Raw genomic sequence first — 20,141 nt, forward strand, 5'->3', positions numbered from 1 at the left:
GGTTTTGACCCATCATCTTCCTCTTCCCTCTCGCTTTTCTCTGTCCATGTACCGTGAAGGTAGTCTATTCCTGTCATTCATTACTCACCTTTCCTCTTTCTCTCATTACAAGGGATTTATCTCGTGTGTGTTCATGTGCAGTGCACTCCCGTTAGGACGAAATGCCCAGGACCGACAGTTGTTTGTTTTTGTTTTTTTTCGTTTTAGCGAAATATCGTTATAACCGAACAAATGCACAGTATAACGAAAAGAAGGAAACCACGCATAAAAATAAATTTCTGTTTGTTGAATCCTCATCATACGCTGGAAAGCTATGTGAAATGGGAGAGTACCTTTTTAATTTCGTTTAAATATTACATTTTAAAAAGAGCATAAAGTTGTTTGTGTTGTCACACATGATGGATTGTGTAGAAAATGACGGTGTAGGATTTGGTTACAGTTCGATACTCCAAAGGTTATTATTTATTTATTTATTATTATTTTTTTTTTTTTACTTAACTACGTTACTCCGAACGCTCCTTATTCCGAAGTTTCGCCATTCCCGGGATTCCGATGGTTTGTTTATCGGAAGGTTCGCATTTCCGAAGAATCATTATTCCGAAAGTTCATAATTTAAGTTAAAATAATATATTGTTCATTTTCCGAAGGTTCGTTGATCTGAAAATGAAATGAGGTTCGTCATTCTGAAGGTTAACTATAAATAAAATAAAAAAAATGAGAAAGGTTCACTATTCAGAAAGTTCGTTGTTCCGAAGGCTTTTTCATCCGAAATGCAATAAGGTTCGTTATTCCGAAGAAAGTTTGTTAATGAAAAAAAAAATTAGACAGGTTAGTTATTTCGAAGATTTATTTATCTTAAGACGATTATAAGGATTGCAATTCTTAAGTTTTGTTAGTGTACTCACCTTTTTCCACCATGGATTAACGATTCTTTTCGTAATGTTCCGATTAACGAACGTTTTGAATTCCTATCATTTTCGGACTAACGAACCGTATAAGAATAAGAATAAGAACCATATTTTATCATGGGATTAACGAACCTTTGGAATAACGCCAAAATGTGCTTAATATTTCATTTCCGAACTATTACGGACATTTAGTTGTATCAAAATCTGTGTGTTTTGTATCAAAGGACTTCGGAACAATGAAACAAACCTTATCTGAATTCAGATTATTGTATTACAATAACGCAAGTTCCCCTCGGAAACTGTGCGTGATACACGGAGTGAACATACAATGATGTGAAGCGTTCGCTCATGCATGCAGAGACGCTATAAAAATGCTTGTTCCGCTACGCATTTTCGAATGCGATCCGCATTTCGTTGTTAAGGAGCACATTTCTTTTGTTTTTCTTTGTCAGTGGCGCTCAGAAAAGACTGCGTGGTAACGAAAATTTTGTTATAACCGTCTTCGTTATAAGCGAATTTTGTACCATAGACTTCAATGGCGATAATTTTGAGACCAGAAGTTTTTCTTCGTTATAACGAAATTTCGTTATAACCGTGTTCGTTGTAACGGGAGTTCACTGTTTCTTTATTTGTGTACTTCGTCTCTGTCTTAATTTGTTTTCTTTGCATTGTTTCATCAATTTTGTAACTGTTTTACTATTATACCGTAAACGCTCATTTCAGAATTGCCCCACTGCATCATTGGGCATTAACAACTAGTATATCAAGGATGCGGGAAGAGATTGTCACATCCTTGGTATGATCACCGCAGAGCATTACCTCCCTTGACTATAGATTACTCCTTATTAAAATTAGGCTCCAAATAATCACCCCTCTTACAATAACTCCCCCCCCCCCCCACCAGAAAATTACGTCTCTCACTGTCATTTTCGAACAACGTTTGCTATTTGAATTGAAAAAAACAACAACAACATTTTTTCATATCGTCTGGTTTTGGTCGAGACCTAACTTCAGGTTTTTAGCATCTTTTGGGTGAGATAATTAGAAACCCCTTACGAAATATTTAAGAGAATGTTATTCCAAGAAGGATTCAAGTTTTTGTGAAAAAAAAAATAGTCTTAAAATGGCCGGGATAAAACAGAGCAGCCCTAATGTAGATCTCTAGATCTATTCAAAAAGAGGGTGCAGGACAAAAAACTTCGTTAACAACTAGGGGTGTTTTGTAAAAAAAAAAAAAAAAAAAAAAAAAAAAAAAAAAAAAAAGAAGAAAGAAATACCGTTAAACTCGTAATATTTACTCTTTCTAATCAGACCAGCTTATATTTGAACTGGATTTCCCCTTAAAGTGTCGACAACATTTAATTTGAAAACTAGCACAATTCTACTTGTATGTAAAATAAGCTGTAATTTTACTCAAATGACAGATTAGGGCACCATTTTGATAAAAGTTGCCAGTTATGACATCTTGTTAGTCTCTAATAATTTCAATAAAACCATGGGTTCTGCTTGATTGATAAGCTCGAGTCACTGACTTGTTACCATGGACCTGCTTTGATCGACCTACAACGATTGGTAATTGTATGGAACTGACAGCTTGTCAGGACTGATAACTTTCATAAAACCGCGCCCGGATCCTATCAGAAACTATGGCTTTTTTTATATCGAAGGGTCCCTCGCTAATGTAAAGGGAATATGAATTGCAGTGAAATCAACTCTCCTTTTCTTATGTTTATCGTCTAATGTGTTATAATGGTAGAAAATGACAAGCCAAAAGAGTAAATGATGACAGTGTAAGAGAAAGGTGCATTAATGTAGGGCCTATATGAGCTTAGTCTTCTGATATGGTGTTATGAACTTATGGAAAAATTACAACGGGTGTATGGTAACTTTCGGGGGGGGGGAAGGGAGGGTTGTCCAGTGGGTAAGTATCAGGAGGGGGGGGGGGGCGGTTCGGGGTATGGTTATGAGGGGGAGGGGGTATCTCGGGGTGGTAATCCGGGTGGTAGTTATCCTGGGGGTAGTTATCCGGGGGGTAGTTATCCTGGGGGTTGTTAACCGAGGGGTAGTTACCCAGGGGGTAGTTTTCCGGGGGGGGGGGGTAGTCATCTGGGGGGTAGTTATCCGGGGGGTAGTCATCCAGGGGGTAATTACCCAGGGGGTAGTTATCCGGGGGGTAGATGTCCTAGGGGTAATTGCCCTTGGGGGTAGTTGCCCTAGGAGGGTAGATGACCGGGTGGTAGTTGTCCTACGGGGTAATGGCCCTGGAGGGTGATTGCCCTAGGAGGGTAGTTGTCCGGAGGGTAGTTGCCCTAGGGGGGAATAGACCTGGGGGGTAATTATCCGGGTGGTAGTTATCCGGAGGGTAGTTGCCCAGGGGGTAAGTGCCCGGATACGGTCTGCATGTCTGTCCATCTGAGCTCATTTTTCATTACATGTTACACACATATCCTCTTATTTGCATTTTGTTCACGAATGTTCACAGCATTCTTACTGGCAATTTTGCACGTTGGTAAAGCGAAAGTCGTATTTGTAACATTGCATGCATAAATCACTCTATAAAACTGAGATGATATCTCAAAATCAACATTTCAAATGTAGTTACTCCTCCAACCTTTGTTAATAATGTTAAATTTATCACTCAAAATGTTGACTATAGCATTTCAGAAATAACTGTACCATTTCAGAAATGTTACATCCGGGGCTACATCCAACATTTTTCGTGTTGATTCTAGCATTTATAAAGGTTAGAGGATTGACAACATTTTAAAATTTGACCTACCATTTCGTTTTCAGAGTGTACCATTTTGTGCGTGTGTGTTGTTGTTTGTGCGCTTATTAGCTGACATGGATATAAGCCTATTTCCACGTTTTATGTGATGTTTGTTCTTTTGGTTGTCTCTTATCAAAACTCTTTGTTTTCCTTTATAATTGATATATCTCCGTTCGTGTTGCTCCTTTATCAGAGGCCCAATGTCAGGTAAAGTAAGTTCGGTTTTTTCTTTGTGATACTTTTGTTTTTAATTCTCACTATAAAGATGGTATATTTTGTACAATTATGTAAAAATGTTGAAAATGAACGTGACTGAGGAAAGGTTTCGTAAGCCTCAAATGACTCGGTATCTCACGCAGACTCTTATACGTACAGGCACTGTACAGTATTTATTGTTCAACGACCTTCCGATTTCACTGACATTTGTAGAGCGTGGGCGTCATATCATATTTCGAACATTCCAGATCCTATTCCTTTCAATCCGCGTGCTCAACCTTGGCCTAAAACCGGCGTTCGAGCACGGAAACCAAATTTATCCATTTAATGTGCCTGAGAAGCGTGACTCAAAGAAAGAACAGTGTCCTCGCATAATGTACGACTATAACGTTACCAACAAATTTCAAAAGCAGATCAGATAGCGACACTCGCCAGCAGCCTCAATCACACAACAGTTACAACCTATCTTATACTAGTATATAACGTGCTTCAACTATTATAAACCACCATGGTATCTATTCTTATCACAGGTGCTAACAGGGGCATTGGCCTGGAGTTTGTACGCCAGCTTGCTGGACGTGATCCCAAACCAGCCCACATCTTCGCTACTTGCAGGCGTCCAGACGAAGCAAGGGTAGGAAAACAACAATTTCGATAACCGTTTGAATGTAAATGATTTATACGAGTCATAATATTTCTTCGCCGCCATTTTGTATAGTTATAGTTTGTTTGCTTGCTTGGATTGTGCAAGTGAAGATAAGTTGTCATGGATCATATGCCCATTATGCTTGGATTAAGTCTCTTATAACAAGTCTCTACAAACACAAATGTTGCTTGTGTGGATAATATAATATGAAAACGAAATGTTAGCTTGCAGTTTTTGTCATTTCCTAATCTGTCTATCTATATCTGTCTGTCTGTCTCTGTACCTTTCTCTCGGGCGCGAGCGGGTATTAGATATTGAGGGGGAGGGGAGAGAATTAAGTCAGTGGATGGAGATTTTCGAGCTACCATTCTGTAAATATTTTATTATTTGACCATGCTTCTCTTTCGGTTTGTAATATTGCAAAATTAATGGACCAATTAAATGAGTGGGTTAAAAGCCAATTTGTATACTCCTGTCAAATATTGTAAAATCCATTGACAGATTCACAAGCTGACATGCAATTCTATGTTAAAAGGAAAATTTCTTGTTTCAACATCCTTTATTTCATATAACTATTGTTCTGTTCATCGTTTGTTTGTTTGTTTGTTTTTTAAGATAACAACCATTGACCTTTGTGGAAAACGTTTCTCAATATACATAATGAACATAAACAGTAATCTATTAAGACAGTGAAAAGATGCAATGGTGATATAGCTGCAACCCAGCAGTGGAATCATGTTATGTATATAGTCACGTCTTTAAGTACTCTGCATAAAGGTTGGCTGGTTTTCTGTCATCTTTGGAACAAACAAGTGGAATATAACACAGGAAAGTTAATGACATAGAATGTCTGCATTTTATATGCATGATTCGAGCACAGTCTTTGCTCATCTTCTGTTATTAAGTGAAAATGTATAGCCTATACAAGCCAACTGCCAATCTTATTTCTCTTTTACGGATCATTAATAAATCTTTCATTGTCTGCTTCTTATCATTTCTCAGGATCTGCTAACCTTGGCCGCTGCTAACGACAACATTCATGTTATTGGATTAAGTATGTTCGTGGCGTTCCTGGTGACTATGGTCCTCTATCAAGACTCAAATGCCGAATGTTTTGTAGGCCCACAAGATATTAGTTCGGTTCTGTTCACATGGTTATGACTGACTGCTAAGGACCTCTCCTTCTCAAGGAACAGAAATAATGACACAAACTACTGTGTTAATGCCTTAAAGAGATGTTGTTTCAAGATAAACTTTAGTGCTATTTCAACTCAAATGTAAGAATGAGTTTTGCCATTATACTGTAATTGATAAAGAATCCATTGATTTTATTGAAATGTCTGAAGTTTCTGTAAATTGAATTTGAATGGTGTTCAACTCTACGTATTATGACCATAAAGATGTTTTTGAAGAACCCCGTTACAGTAAGCCAGTCTATAGCGTATTGATAGGGTCACCCATTTAAAGTAGATGTTACGATGTATTTAAATCAATTATCTTATAAACACACACACACACACACACACACACACACACATATGCATATATAAATTTAAATGAAATAAAACTTACTGATCTTACAAGTAATTTTTACGACTAAATAATTTCTTTCATATTAAAAGCTACAGGAGAACGAGGAATCCTCAAATCATTATTAAAGATGAGCATGCCTTTTTAAATTATTGACCGTGACACCCAGATGTCCAGAATGAAGCCACATATCAGCCCGCCGTGGAGGCGGTCTCGAGTATCGTCGGCGAGAAGGGTCTCAACGTCCTCATCAACAACGCAGGCGTGAACAACAGGGAGGGCTACGCAGAGATGTCCAGGAAGAGTTTCACAGACATACTGGACGCCAATGTGATTAGTCTTCTTAGAGTTACCCAGGTATTATCTACATAGATATCCTTTTGTCATATACGTCACGTTTACACATAGAGTACATAATTACATTATCATATATACCGTATAATAATATTAAGGGCTCAATATTGAACAGTCCAGCGGTGGGCTGATTTCCCATGGGCCACCAGAGGAAAAAAAAAAAGTCATTGTCGAGCCCTGATGTATGTAGGCCTAATCTAACTATATACATGTATATATATATATATATATATATATATATATATATGTGTGTGTGTGTGTGTGTGTGTGTGTACGAATAATATAATTATGTACTTATGTGAACAAGTATTTTCACTTTCATCGGCCGGACGTAATATCGTGATACATGTATTTTTGTTTTGCTTTGTACAGTTAACTAACAGGAAAGCTGTTGGAGCAATGAAAGCATTAATATACCTCATCTATATAATATCAAAGACGAATGACTATTTTTCATATAATAATCATTGCGACCAATGTTGAAATTTCATGAAAATTAACAATGTGCATATCCCTATATAATGTCCCACAACATTCTTATTTCATATCCATTTTTAGTGTTTTATTTTTCTCTTTTCTTTTATTATTACTACATTCATTGAAACACGGAGCAGCATTTAACTTCAATTTCTCCTTTTTGCTGTCCATGATTCTTGACAGGTGTTTCTTCCCCTGCTGCGGCAGGCTGCACAGAGTAGTGAACTCCAGACATTCAGTTTCGAGAGAGCAGCCATCATCAATATCTCCTCTATTCTGGGCTCTATATCTCAGTCTACAGGAGGCTTAGCAGGTTACAGGGAAAGCAAGGTAATCGAGGCGCTTGGACGAGCCAGATTATACTGGCGTCATAACTTGGCATAACCGAAGAAGGTCAAGGGTGTTGAGAAATATGCGTAATATTTTCGTAATTGGTAATAGGGACACTCCCATCATTGTCGGCATATTTTGAAGGTTCATAATTTAGCCCCAACGTGTTTTCCCAATGCCAAAATTTACCCCTAGATATGAAGTATAAAAGATTATTTCCTCTTCGCAACAATAAATTACTCATCGACATAAACAACACTCTAAGAAGAAAAGGGAACACGGACAGTTCGAATGATGAATGGTAAGACCAATGAACTGTCATTGGAGAAGTGCAGCTGGCCCAGATATTCACCTAAGTGAACTTGCTCGAACAACCTTCTTCAGAGAAAATAATTATTTCTTTCATGTGTGTCAATCGTCATCACTTATTTTCCTCGATTTATAGTTCAACAGTATACATGAGTAGGCTCTGTTATGTCGTTGTACATTATGACTTACACGTGTTTTGCATGGACTGTACTTCGAGAATTAAGTCGAATTCTAGCATTTTCAACGTTTCTCTGGAGGGAATGTGCTTCAACCAACACGATGTTAAATTTGAGTTGGCAGTGTTGTTCCTCTGGTCTGTGATACAAGTAAAGCGTACGTTTAAACATAATGCTTGATTTATTTATTTTTTAACGTACAAATTGAATTACGCAGTTGTTAAAGGTCGTGTTTACCTTTGCTTTTTTTTTTGGGGGGGGGGGAGCAATGATTAAAAAAATAATGTTCAAGATATCACCTTTGATGCAGGTCAGTTGTTTCACAAAATCTCCTACCATACAAAATTTTTGCAGTAAAGCCTAAAATATAAGGAGATATCTCTATTTTTCCTCATTAAACCATAACTGTAGACGGTTTAATCTAGAAGTATTTTTATCATAACTATTGTTCATATTTTGTATATTTAACAATACCAAATGTCGATTATACGGACTCAAATTTTTACATTGGTTGTTTCTATCCCTACCTCACATTTTAGAACTATTTTGAAGCACTAATGCTGGGCTTTTGTTTCATCTGCAAATGGTAAATTATGCCTTTAAGTAAAGCTACAGATAAGTACATATCTGAGTTTTAAAAGGCGAGCATATAATATGCCTATTTTCTGTGAAATACGGGAGTAATCCATCACTTTGATGAACGTACGAAGAGTCACAATAATTTCCATAAGCAGTATAGAAATCATCTATCGAACAACGTTTTCGTTGTTTTCTTTGCATGAAAAACGTTTAGATATCCTATTTCTTTTCAAAATAAAAATATCGGTTTCGCCTTATTAGTATACAATGCATGATATCACATGACAATGATTTTACCAAATTTATGCAGTTTCACGCGGCCTGATATAGTTTGTGATCATTATATGTGTGTCCAATTAAAGGTTGCCGTCAACATGCTAACCAAGGGGCTGAGTGTGGAACTCAAGAAGAACCAGATCCTGGTCTTGGCACAGCACCCAGGATGGGTCCAGACTGATATGGGAGGGTCTAACGCCGATGTGACTCCTGAGGAATCAGTTTCCACCATGCTGAGAATCTTTTCTGCGGCTTCCGAAAAGGAAAACGGTCTTTTCCTTGACCTCAAATTTCCCATTCAAATCTGTCCGTACTAATAGATTCCGAAAAGAAACCTTTTCCTGCTGAGAAGTTAACAAATTAACGACCAATACTACCAACCCTTCCGAAAAGTATCGGGGATGAATCCTTGGAAAGTCACATATTTCCTTGCACTTTTATTTCTATTTTTATTTTTAACGATTTTCACGGGTTTTTCCCAAGTTTTAAATCAATGTTCCATGGAGCTTCCATGAGAGCTAAAATAGCCTGAAATGCAAAATTGATTTACAACTTCCTTGACAGCCGATGAAATCCAAGCTGTTTTTCAGATTTTTTTTTTCAGTCACAAAAAGGAGATGGAAAGAGGAAGGGAAATGAATAATTATTAAATATGCTTTCGCTGAAAAGCAAACTTAGAAAGTGTCAAAATCGATTTAGTCATCCTTTGTTTGTTTTAAAGACAAATGGTGAATATTATAGATAGTGTATACCACTGCCCTGCCCGCCCTTATAGTGTATAGGGCCTATACATGGTAATCATTAAATGCGGCTGATAAAAACTTAGTTTGTTTGTGTGTTTGATTTATTTTCTTCGACATAATTTCATAGATGAGTCAAAATTCTTTTCAATATTATCTTAGAAAACAGCATTATACATGTATAGATTATACAATGTAGCCTACACGATTCGAAGGAGAAAAAATTAATATGTACATTAATTCCATTACCAAAATATATTGAATAACCAAATTTGCAAATAATTACATGAGAAATTATGCAGGAGGACTGCCACTATAAGGACTGTCCTTAAGTTACCCAATGCTTCATCTATCGTTTTCTATGTTTTTAATATCATGACTTTGTTATCATTAAATGAACTTTTATGATATCTATATCGAACTTGTTTAATCTTATATAATACAATATTAAACATATTTCTGAATCTTTATAAGTAATTTCTTTACATGGCTGTTTATGCATGACGTCATAAAGTGTTGCAGTCTTCTCATCGGGTAATGGCTGCACCAAAACTTAAAAAATCCATAACTTTTGAACAGATTTTTCCGATTTTCCTCAAACAATATTGTACTTCACTGGTGTGTTCTTCTTTGTTGCTGCATTATTTGGGTTTTATAGTCTCCGCGATATAAAGGGAAACTCACCTGGGATTCTAGAGGACGCTCTTGCATTGACCCACACTTATCATACGCAATAATCTGTCATGTTTCGAACGTCCGAATAAAACCGATTCGTTTAGTGAATGTGTGGAAAATGGTTGAAATGATGTCAGTCTCATTTCGTCTCTTGATTCGGTCGTTGTTCCTGTCTGGTTCTGCCTACTGGAAAGACAAAATTTGCTTGCTACTAGCCGCGGAAACTTGCGTGTAAACACGCACGTGTAACATGTACGTATAGTCGGCGGATTGTTGTGTGAGTCTGGGGCCTACCTATAAGACTAGATTTCGATCTACATAAGATCGTAGTGAGGACATGGAAGTTCAAAAAGAAGTGAATGAAAGAGGGAAACGACAGAATGTTATAAGAGATACGCAGAGACTCCAACTCTCCCGTTTTCGACGGGAGATCTCCCGCCGAAAACCCATTTTTTCAAAATCTCCCGTTCTCCCGCTTGAGACTTAATTTCTCTCGCCCTGGCTCTGTGTCTCCCGTTGGAAAGGATTTCTTACTTATTGCTATTGTATGTTGAAAAAATAAGCCTTAGATAGCACCAGAGAGCATATAGAACCCTAGGAACTTGGCGCTTCGCACACATAAACTTGGAGTCTCCCGTTTACTAGGGGTTTCAGGCGGGAGAATCTCCAGATCAGAAGGTGGTTTGGGTTGGAGTCTCTGGAGACGTTGCAAAGTGTTATAGGAGTGTAAGTAAAATCATGAATATGAGCGGTGTTTCGTGTCATTTTTCACAACACCGTAAATTTCTACTTCACTCTTGATGTGTATCTACTATAGAATATAAGAGTCATCATGAGTCGTGGATGGTATATAATTATGTAAAAAAATACGTTTTATTTGAGGTGAGAAAGCCTTTATCTCAACCTCGTGCATCCAACCCTTTGCACAAAAATAGATTACCATAGGAAGGTTGTTCGTCTCTTTTCCATCTCCCTTGTATAACGAAAACAAACAAACAAACAAACAAACAAACAAGCAAACAAACAAACAAACAATGCGAATGTGCAGAAAATCAAAGAAAATCACACTACAGAAATGCTGAGTGAAAATGACAGCCCTCGTAAACTGCAAGTAGAAACGATATGAAAACACCAACATGTAGAGCTAAAACTTACACCAAGGAGGTATCACACACCCAGGCCTTTTTTTTTGGGGGGGGGGGGTGCAGTAAAAAAAAAAAAGATGGAAAAAGTAAAGGTGGAAACTTCACCTTAAACTCCCAAATGCATCAGAAGAGCATTTCTTTTTGTAGATTTAAAAAAAAAATCCAAACCCATAGCCATACATTCGTCAACGTTTGTGGTTGAGAGTCTGAATTGACTCCTACAAATAAAGAGACATTGCTGAATTTGGTACAGTATAAGGTCATAACAATTCGGTATAGGTACGAAGAAATCAGAGACTTTTCTTACATATAAGTCAAACCTTATCTCCATAATCAAACAAATGATAATGATGGTGGTGATGATGATGATGATGATGATAATAATAATAATAATAATAATAATAATAATAATAATAATAACGATAGTAATAAAAGTAAAAAAAAAAGTTTTAGTTAATTTTAAGTTTGAAAATAATCATTAATTCCAGACATTTTCACTGTTTAGAATTTTGAAACCTCTCAACCCCACCCCCCCCCCCCCAAATAAAAACAACCAACAACACCAAAAAACAAAATGCACACCGCTTACATCACCAGCGAAACAGTACATACGCTATGTACAGTGTACATGTACATGACTTATTGTGTATTACCAGTGAGAATTTTCTCTCCCCTCCTTGGTACATACAGTTGTACGTATGTGTACGTTTTGTCATTGTACGCGTACGCAGGTGAACTTTTGTTTTATTATTGGCTCAGCCAATGAGAGTACTCGATCCAGTGTACAGTTTGGTGACGTATTATTGGTGCGAAGCTTGAAAGATTTGGCCGCCGGCGCTACCGTACCGCCACCCTCTTGCTTGTAAGATTAAAGAATGTGCAAACAGATGAGAAATTGAGGATTTTGGCCCAACTGCCAGGAAAGAGGAAAAGTAAGCACAATTTATTCGTCATTATTGCTTTAGGCAGTTGGTATTAGAACGTAGCTTCGAGACACGATCCAGATACAGATCGGCGATGCTGTTGCTTTGGCCATCTGCTTAGGCGCTGGTAAAGCAAAATACAGTGGTCCCACTAATCTGAATTGGTGTTGCAAAATATCTTACAATTGATCCATGTAGACATTCTCAATTCTAGTATATTTCCAGTGTGATGATCATGATAATAGAGTGCGAGTGTTCATGATATTTAGTCTGTGGACTACTGGAGCTAGCTACCGTTATATTAGTGGACCTGGTATTTTAGTATTTTATCTTGTTAGCATGCCGTTGTCATTGGATATGACTCATACCATGGCATAAAGCATAATGGCAATGCATGACTCCATGAGCAATGTATGAGCATGATGAGTGTGAGTACTGAGTCTGAGTGTGATACTGGATAAGACAGAGAAAGATCCGTCTCTGTCCGAAGGAGTCTTTTATTTTTATTGACGTTATCACTCTCCTCCCTTTTGAATTTGTACTTCTACTTCTAGTCCTACTTCGGTACTTGTCAGGATCCATCTATCACTTTGAATGTAGCGTCGAGGGGACGCTACACACACACGCACACACACACACACACACACAGTAAACACACACATACACAAATACACAATTTATATGAGCTGTTGCGGTAAATCTTATCAAATGCCATATGGATGTACACATGTTTGTACTCTGTCAAGCCACAGCATTTTGTTTGTATGCATCCTATTTCATTTTTCTTAGTTATAGGAACACTTGTTTTATGGTAGGTCCCCTATTGCTTGGTTGATAACTTTTCAATGATGGTCATTTCTTTACAGATAACACTTGTTAGTTTATAACTTATATTTTTCATTTTACCTGAAGAATTGAATAAAGTGAATGAAATTGAATAGACCCTCTAGTAGTTCATGTACAGTAATACTGTACAACCACTAGAATTTTAGTGCAAACCACTTCATAATAAAGTTCCTTCATTTTCATGTCACTGTCAATAAGTACTCTAAAATTCATAAATGTAAACTTAGCCAAGGCATAAGTGAACAGATTTGTTAATATTGCAGTTTGTACCCTGTTTAAGGAGCCTAATAAGAAGTGAAATCTGGGACATCAGAGTTCAGGGCATACATTTGGTATTTACTTATTCTACCCCGTACAGGTATCAAGTGGCATCCCTTGTCACATCGTGAGAGTAAAGGCTTCACTTTGGTTGCCTGCAAAGCAGAAGAGATGGAAACCTTTGGCGAGTACGACCCAGCAACTCCGCTGGCTCAGAGTTACTGCTCTAGGATTTCTTCACGGGAGTATGAAGAACAGGGAAGCACGGAGACGTTTGCAGCCTTAGAGGTATTTTTCCACCATTGAAGTAAAGAGAGCTGGCCCTGTTGCATTTAAAAAGATGCAAGAAAACATTTAAATTAGATAATCAAGCATAACTCAGGTATCAACCAATCAAACTTTTCTGACTTACAATGTTTGATCTCAACTTTTAAGCTTGTGGTAGATACTGAGAGAAGGCATTTGATATATCTCTGTTTTTAGTTCAAAATTTTTGTTCCAAACTGACCTCCAAAATACAACTTGTACTTCAATATCTTATCTTGTTTATTTTGTTGTTGCACTGAAGCATCATTATGTTCGAAGGAAAAAAAAAATACCCAACATAACACAAAGTAAGTGTGGTTAGACCAAAATACAACCAACTTTTTACAAGGTTTGCATCAGGAAAAAAAAAAGAAAAAAAAAATGCTCTGTTTCCTGTCATGAGCCTTTCGTTTCAAATGCTGAAAATACATTGATGTTCTTAATTCTTAATTTTCTCATGCTTAATGTAAACAGTAGCAGAGAAATAACTCAAAGGTGCAGACTTATACTAATACTAACTAGACCATTCTTTCACTTCCCAAGGAGAGTGACTCATCAGTTTTGATGCTGTCATAGATGGCTTTATGCAAGACTTCCAGAAGCAGCGTGATGATTGTGTTTCGCCCTCTCTCACAGAATTTGCTTGGCTACATGGACGGCAATCCGGAGATATTCAGAAAAATTCTGGCCAGGAAGAAGCAAGAGGATACAGAAAATGAGGGAATCTTCGCATATCTCAAGGTACAGTTACTTGGATACAAAGTAATACAAAGTCGGAGCCTAAAAATTATTCAGTTGTCGACAGTCATGGGCTGTGGCATATCCCAGAGTACTGTACGAGCTGAAATTTTCGCGTACAGATATTTTCGCGAATTGCTACTTGGAGGACATTTGCGCGTGTTGTTAATTTCGCGGTTGCAACGGTCTAACTGAACGTAACTATTTGCACGTTGTTATTTTCGCGTGTTGTTATTTTCGCGGTTCAAAGGCGATTCGCGAAATTCGCGAAAATAAAACCACCGCGAAAATTTCAGCTCGTACAGTATATTAGTTTTGATGCTGAGTTCTCTAGACCATTTGAGAGAAAAGCAGCAGCTTATGGAATACATGTACATTTTATGACCATCATGTTCCTCCACCCCTGGCAATGCCAATATCACAGCATGTTAGGAGCATCACAGATTAAAGTTTTCCATCTTTCCATCATGAATATTGATCTTGCAACTTCATAGAATCGACAGCAGCTGTGCCCTTAAAATGCAACTTGATTTGTTCTGTATTTCTGACCTCTTCATTAAAGAAATGCTTAGTAGAGTTTCATGTTTGTGAATGTCAAGTTTACCTTTCTGAGCACTCTGTGATGATAAGGTGTTTTTTGTTTTCTGTGCTAAATTCAAGAATTTGTGTGGACCACATCTGTTGACGTCCGAGGTGTTGTATAGAACAAATAGTGTATAGTCTTTACTCATGCAATGGAACAAGATTATGTACTCATGAGAAATCTTGTACCATCGCACTTGAGACCATTCAATATTTATATGTATTTAATTATCATTACACACAACACCTTTTCCCGTGTCAGTGCAAGGTGTTGGAGAGATTCAAGGGCCCAAACTTTATGCTGAATGAAATCACGGAGGAGGAAACGGAAGATAGAATCTGCCAGCTACAGAGTGAGATGTGTAAAGTCTTCAATTATGCTCAAGGTTGGTATTAGTCTCTCAGTCCTAAAACATAGTTCTTTCTGTACTAGAAAGAGAAAGAGAGGGAAAAAGAAAAGAAGAAGAAGAAGAAAAAAAAACAACAACTATTCTCAAGATACTGTATATGGGTCTCCCAGCCTTGAAACATGGTTACACACTCCACATGTACCTATTGAAAGATGCAAGAGCACCAGTACTGAAAAGAAAAATATGTTCAGATGCTGTAAGAGCTGAATTAAAATTCTAATGTATCACTTGCAAAACCTTTTATCCTTCTTTATTATGTGAGGGATGACTTTATCTTTTTAGGTGTACCTGCAAGAGTGGTAAAAATAATGAAATTGTTAGAATACACTCATTTGTAGATTTACTGACACCAACACTTTTTTTTTAATTATTCAAAGAGGTATTCATGTTCATCTATGCTATAAAGCTGTTGGTTTTTTCTTCTTCTTTTTTCGTTTACATTGAGCATGATTACCCAGATGATTGTGAGCATGATTTTTGTCTTACTGTACAACTCCAAACATTCAAGAATCATCTAATGGAATCTTTGTTCTGAATCATATCAGGTCTACAAGATAAAGTAAAATAATGGAACATATACGGTATTACTGTTGAAGAACAATGGGATTTCTTAATTTATCTTTTAGTGATCGTGAATTCTGTAATCTCATTGGTCACTACCACTTAATATATCTCGTATTACGTGGATATGACGTCATGATACTGTATTACACAGCCAGCTGCGCGTGTACCAAAGACGCTTATAGGAAAGTGCGCGTTAATCCTGTACAAAACAAATGGACAGCGCGCGGTCCTCAAGCGTATTGCGCACATAACCTGAGACCACTAGACGCTTGATAAACAACAGCAACTTATATATATCTGGCTACTGCACTGCAGTATCTTATGGCGTGTATGTGTGTACGTATGTATTTGTATGCGCGCATCGCATGCAGTAATCAGCTCGCGAAACGTAGGCCTAAGTCAACATGGTCATGGCTGACAGCCGGCGATTTCAACATCATTCACGAGGGGAAATCAGCGAGAAGAAGGTTGGCACTTACACTAAAAGATAAAATCGTTACCCCCTGCTTGTTCTTACGAAATACGGGAAATATCTACGGTCTGGTGCCATATTCCATTCGGCCTTCGGCCTCATGGAATATGGCACCAGACCGTAGATATTTGCCCGTATTTCGTGAACAAGCAGGGGATAACTAATATTGTTTGGTGTTTCTTGGTAAACGTAAATGAAGTAAAAAAAAACACACACACACAAAAGCTGTGCACAGCATAGAATTCTCAGAGTTTGAGAGAAGGCTAAAGCCAAGGCTAGTAGGATTCATGACCCATTTGGGGTAGAAAGTTAAAGCTAAAGTATCTAGTTCCTGCTTCAAGAAAAATTGGATAATATTAGTGATTGGTGTTGACCACAAAAAAAAAGAAAAAAGAAAACAACAAAACAAAACACAAAAATCTTAGTGCATCAAAGTTCTGTGAGTACAGATGTCGTCTTTATGTGGTTTTGCTTCCCGAAACAGATACAAAATCTAGTCCAGTCGCGAAGCGCTTTTCGAAACGTCTTGCTGCCAAGCGTTCCACCAGGGGCAACCACCAGCGAGTGGCTCCGAAGAGGACCAAGGGTCCTGCACCCCCACCACCTCCTCCGTACCCTCCCCCTGGATCAAACGGGAAAGACTCCGCCAAAGAAGACTCCACCGAAGTGGGGGAGTCTGTACTCAGTATCACTCCATCGCCACGGAAACCCCTCCGGAATGGTTCGGGATCTGGCAGCAGAAAAGATGGGCACAAGAAAGGCTCTAGGGATGCGAGGGAAATACCTGCGCGATCATCAGTTGCTCCTCCCCCTCCTCCTCCTCCTCCTCCTCCCCCTCCAGTGTCCCAGATGCCTACACCCACCCCTGGAAGCAGCACCAAGAGGCCACTGCAAGAGAGGACAAACACAGTAAGCACGCAAAACCCCATTCACATTTTAGAAGTAAAGCTACCATAAATTTTTGTAGCCCCATTCACATTTACGAAATAAAGCTGATGTAATGTTCCATGTACACAGCACACATTTCTTTTCATCGTGGAAATTATCAAAAGTTGGGAATTTGCCCTATAAAAATCAATATATAGCTATGCAAAATCACAGACTTTGTAGAAACTTGTGTTTTTAACCCAAAATGTACAATCTCAGATGATTCAGGGCATGGCCAAGCTTGGAATCGCCAGACATCTGCTCTAGTTATGTGACTGTAATGCTCTTTGAAGAGCTTATCAGACAATTTGATGGTTTGTTTCTTTCTTTGATTATTATTTATATTTATTTATTCATATGTTTGTTTATTAGTTTACCCCTTTTTTTCTGCCCAATGCAGATGACCACCCCAACCGGCCTGCCTCAGAGTCCTGCTAAGAAGAACATCCTGAAATCTGACCCACGCTTGACTCAACTCAAGAAAGTTGGGTAAGTTATAAGATTCCAGTTAGCTGCGGCTGCAGTCAAGTCTTGCAAGCAGACAGTATAACTATATTAGCTGTGTAGCTCAAAGAACCTACAAAATTTGCCAAGAAAATTCCCTCTGTTGTTGATCAAATGAGAAGTTCCAGTAGGCGACTCATTTCTGGGCACTTCTAAACTTTTGGAGGAAAATTATTTATGTAAATGCTTCTTATACAATCTTCAGTTACCACAAATTAAAGAGATGAAGAGGTAAATGTTTCTTATCTAGTTTGAAGCACTAACTACATATGTAGATCACCCTATGATTCTTTTAAATGTTCATTTGTATATTGTTTATTTTGTGTGTGTGATGAAGTTACCATGAAAATAGAGCTTCCACATTGATATTCCACTACCTCAATTAGGGTTTTACAAACCCACTTAGCAGCATACCCAGGGGCAACCCAAAGCGCTCTGTTAATTTGCATCAAATCTCATTATATTCAATGAGGCAGAGGCTTTTTTATTTCTGTTGTCCAGCAGTATTCATACTGTCTTGTAATAACAATCTGTACCTGTTGTTACAGAGTATGATGGTAAGTTTATCCAGACTTGCCACAAACATCAAAACTTATTAAATGACTTTGTGATCCAAGAAAAGAAATTGATGTTGCTTTTTTTTGTGTCTTCCCAACATTATTTCAAAACATTGGCTCATTTATTCTTGTATTTGTTTTATAATTCATCTCTTTTTATTATTCATCCGACTGTTACATTATGATTGCACATTTGTGTGTAATTATACATGTGTGCTTGTTTTGATGTGTGTATTAATGTATGTATGCATGTTGCATGGATGTACATATGTGCCCATTTGTGCCCATTTAGGACTCAGAGTAGTGAGAAGCATTCCAAATACTGTACGAGCTGAAATTTTCGCGGTGGTTTTATCTCGCGAATTACCTTTGAACCGCGAAAATAACAACACACGAAAATAACAACGCGCAAATATCTAAATTCAGTTAGATCCTCGCAACCGCGAAATTAACAACACGCCAAAATGTCCACCAAGTAGCAATTCGCGAAAATTTCTGTATGCGAAAATTTCTGCTCGTACAGTACCCTATATTATATATTCATCTTGTAATTATGTAATTTAAGTTTGTTTTCTTTATCTGTTTCTTGCCTCCTTTCAGCTCCACCACTTCGTTGGATTCCATCTCTAGCATCCACGATGAGCTGCTGGCCTTTGACAAGGGCAAGCTGAAGACGGTCAAATCAGGGTGAGCCTCTAACTGTCAAGGGTGTTTTGCTCGTGGCCTGTCATCATTGCCCCTGCATGAAACATTGTTTTGTGATGCGCCTGTGGCAAACGATCGGAAAGAGTTCTTTTTGTTCCGACCTATTAAGATTTGCAGATATAGAAACTCTGCGAAAAAACATGGCGTAAACATGCAGTATTAGTATCTAAATATGTGGCAGATGTCTCTTCCTTATCAGTATTCTTACGTAAAGTACCAGTGCAACATTATCCCATTAACCCTAATCAGGCCTGGCTTTTTTGGCTATGCTAAATCCAAGAGGGGCAGATTCTGATGTATTGTTCACTGATGTAATATTACACATCTAAAAGGGCAATGTCTGTATCCTATTACACACTCTCTTCAACTGAGTTGTGAGGCCTTCACACAAGTCTGCCTAATATATCCTTTGATTTTAATATCTAGGCTGTGAATGATTCATACTCTTTTCCTCTTTTCTGTTTTATTTGTTCAGGTCACCTGGCCGTACACCAAAGAAGAGGGCTCCCTCCAAGCCACCAAGAAGTGGGGTGCCATTGACTTTGAACGTGGACTCCTTCAACCAGAAGATTCTTGAAAAGTTCAAAAATGTGCACAGTCCCAGCGGGCCATATGGCAGCCCCAACAGCAGCTGCAACAGTCCCGGCGGGTTCGACAGCTCGTCAGGCTTTACGCCATGAGCCATGGTCTACACCGGGGAACCTTCCCACTTACGTATGGTTATATCAGTAAAGAGTCAGTCATTTCACAGTGACTCTGCGTGAGGTGTGCAAATGAAGGCTTTCCTTCATTGGTATAGTAGATACAGTCAAATGTTATTTAGTACGAACAAGCACTGAGTTGACTTGCGTGCAGGTATCATGAACTGTGGGAGGACTTCCTTGTTTTCACATTTTTCCGTGAAGTTTTTTTTCATACTTTAAGAATATATTCAGGGAATCTCTATATTGGTGATGCTCTAGTGATGTAGAAAAACATGTTCAGAAATTGTCTTTTGATTTCATGAAAATGCGTATTTCCATCCTTACCCAAATCTTGGTGAATAATTTTGGGCGTATTTTGGGACTTTACATCCTTTTTGTGCCAGAGCCAAATCCAAAAATCTCACTGTTTAAGGGCTGCATATTTTGGGCCAAGTTTTTGGCTCAATTGTATTTTACTTCTGCTGACTCTATGTATCTACTATTTTTCACTGCCAATTCTTTCCATGTGTTTGTA

The 20,141-nt window shown here is 38.0% G+C and overlaps 2 protein-coding genes across 2 annotated transcripts; both read left to right on the forward strand.

The window, feature by feature from the left end:
- The first annotated feature begins 4,402 nt into the window (after nt 1-4,402).
- Nucleotides 4,403-8,888, forward strand: LOC140227328 (C-signal-like). The gene is made up of 5 exons (XM_072307745.1): nt 4,403-4,528; nt 5,543-5,594; nt 6,240-6,427; nt 7,085-7,231; nt 8,658-8,888. The coding sequence occupies exons 1-5, from the start codon at nt 4,403-4,405 to the stop codon at nt 8,886-8,888; spliced, it is 744 nt and encodes a 247-aa protein (XP_072163846.1).
- A 3,098-nt stretch (nt 8,889-11,986) lies between these two features.
- LOC140227329 (uncharacterized) lies at nt 11,987-19,794 on the forward strand. Its single transcript, XM_072307746.1, has 8 exons — nt 11,987-12,063; nt 13,259-13,446; nt 14,101-14,205; nt 15,047-15,170; nt 16,715-17,139; nt 17,558-17,646; nt 18,819-18,905; nt 19,399-19,794. Exons 2-8 carry the CDS (start codon nt 13,330-13,332, stop codon nt 19,601-19,603), a joined length of 1,152 nt encoding a protein of 383 aa, XP_072163847.1. The 5' UTR covers nt 11,987-12,063; nt 13,259-13,329; the 3' UTR covers nt 19,604-19,794.
- The last annotated feature ends 347 nt before the right edge of the window (nt 19,795-20,141 follow it).

Source organism: Diadema setosum, chromosome 4 (genome assembly GCF_964275005.1).
Source record: "Diadema setosum chromosome 4, eeDiaSeto1, whole genome shotgun sequence".
Classification (NCBI taxonomy): domain Eukaryota; kingdom Metazoa; phylum Echinodermata; class Echinoidea; order Diadematoida; family Diadematidae; genus Diadema; species Diadema setosum.

Excerpts from the sequence above, each read along its gene's own strand:
- LOC140227329 (XM_072307746.1), top strand. The coding sequence starts at position 13,330 with ATGGAAACCTTTGGCGAGTACGACCCAGCAACTCCGCTGGCTCAGAGT. Across the intron at positions 17,140-17,557 it reads TGCAAGAGAGGACAAACACA|ATGACCACCCCAACCGGCCT; the intron begins GTAAGCACGCAA and ends TGCCCAATGCAG. Across the intron at positions 17,647-18,818 it reads ACTCAACTCAAGAAAGTTGG|CTCCACCACTTCGTTGGATT; the intron begins GTAAGTTATAAG and ends GCCTCCTTTCAG.
- LOC140227328 (XM_072307745.1), top strand. The coding sequence starts at position 4,403 with ATGGTATCTATTCTTATCACAGGTGCTAACAGGGGCATTGGCCTGGAG. Across the intron at positions 6,428-7,084 it reads GTCTTCTTAGAGTTACCCAG|GTGTTTCTTCCCCTGCTGCG; the intron begins GTATTATCTACA and ends GATTCTTGACAG. Across the intron at positions 7,232-8,657 it reads CAGGTTACAGGGAAAGCAAG|GTTGCCGTCAACATGCTAAC; the intron begins GTAATCGAGGCG and ends GTCCAATTAAAG.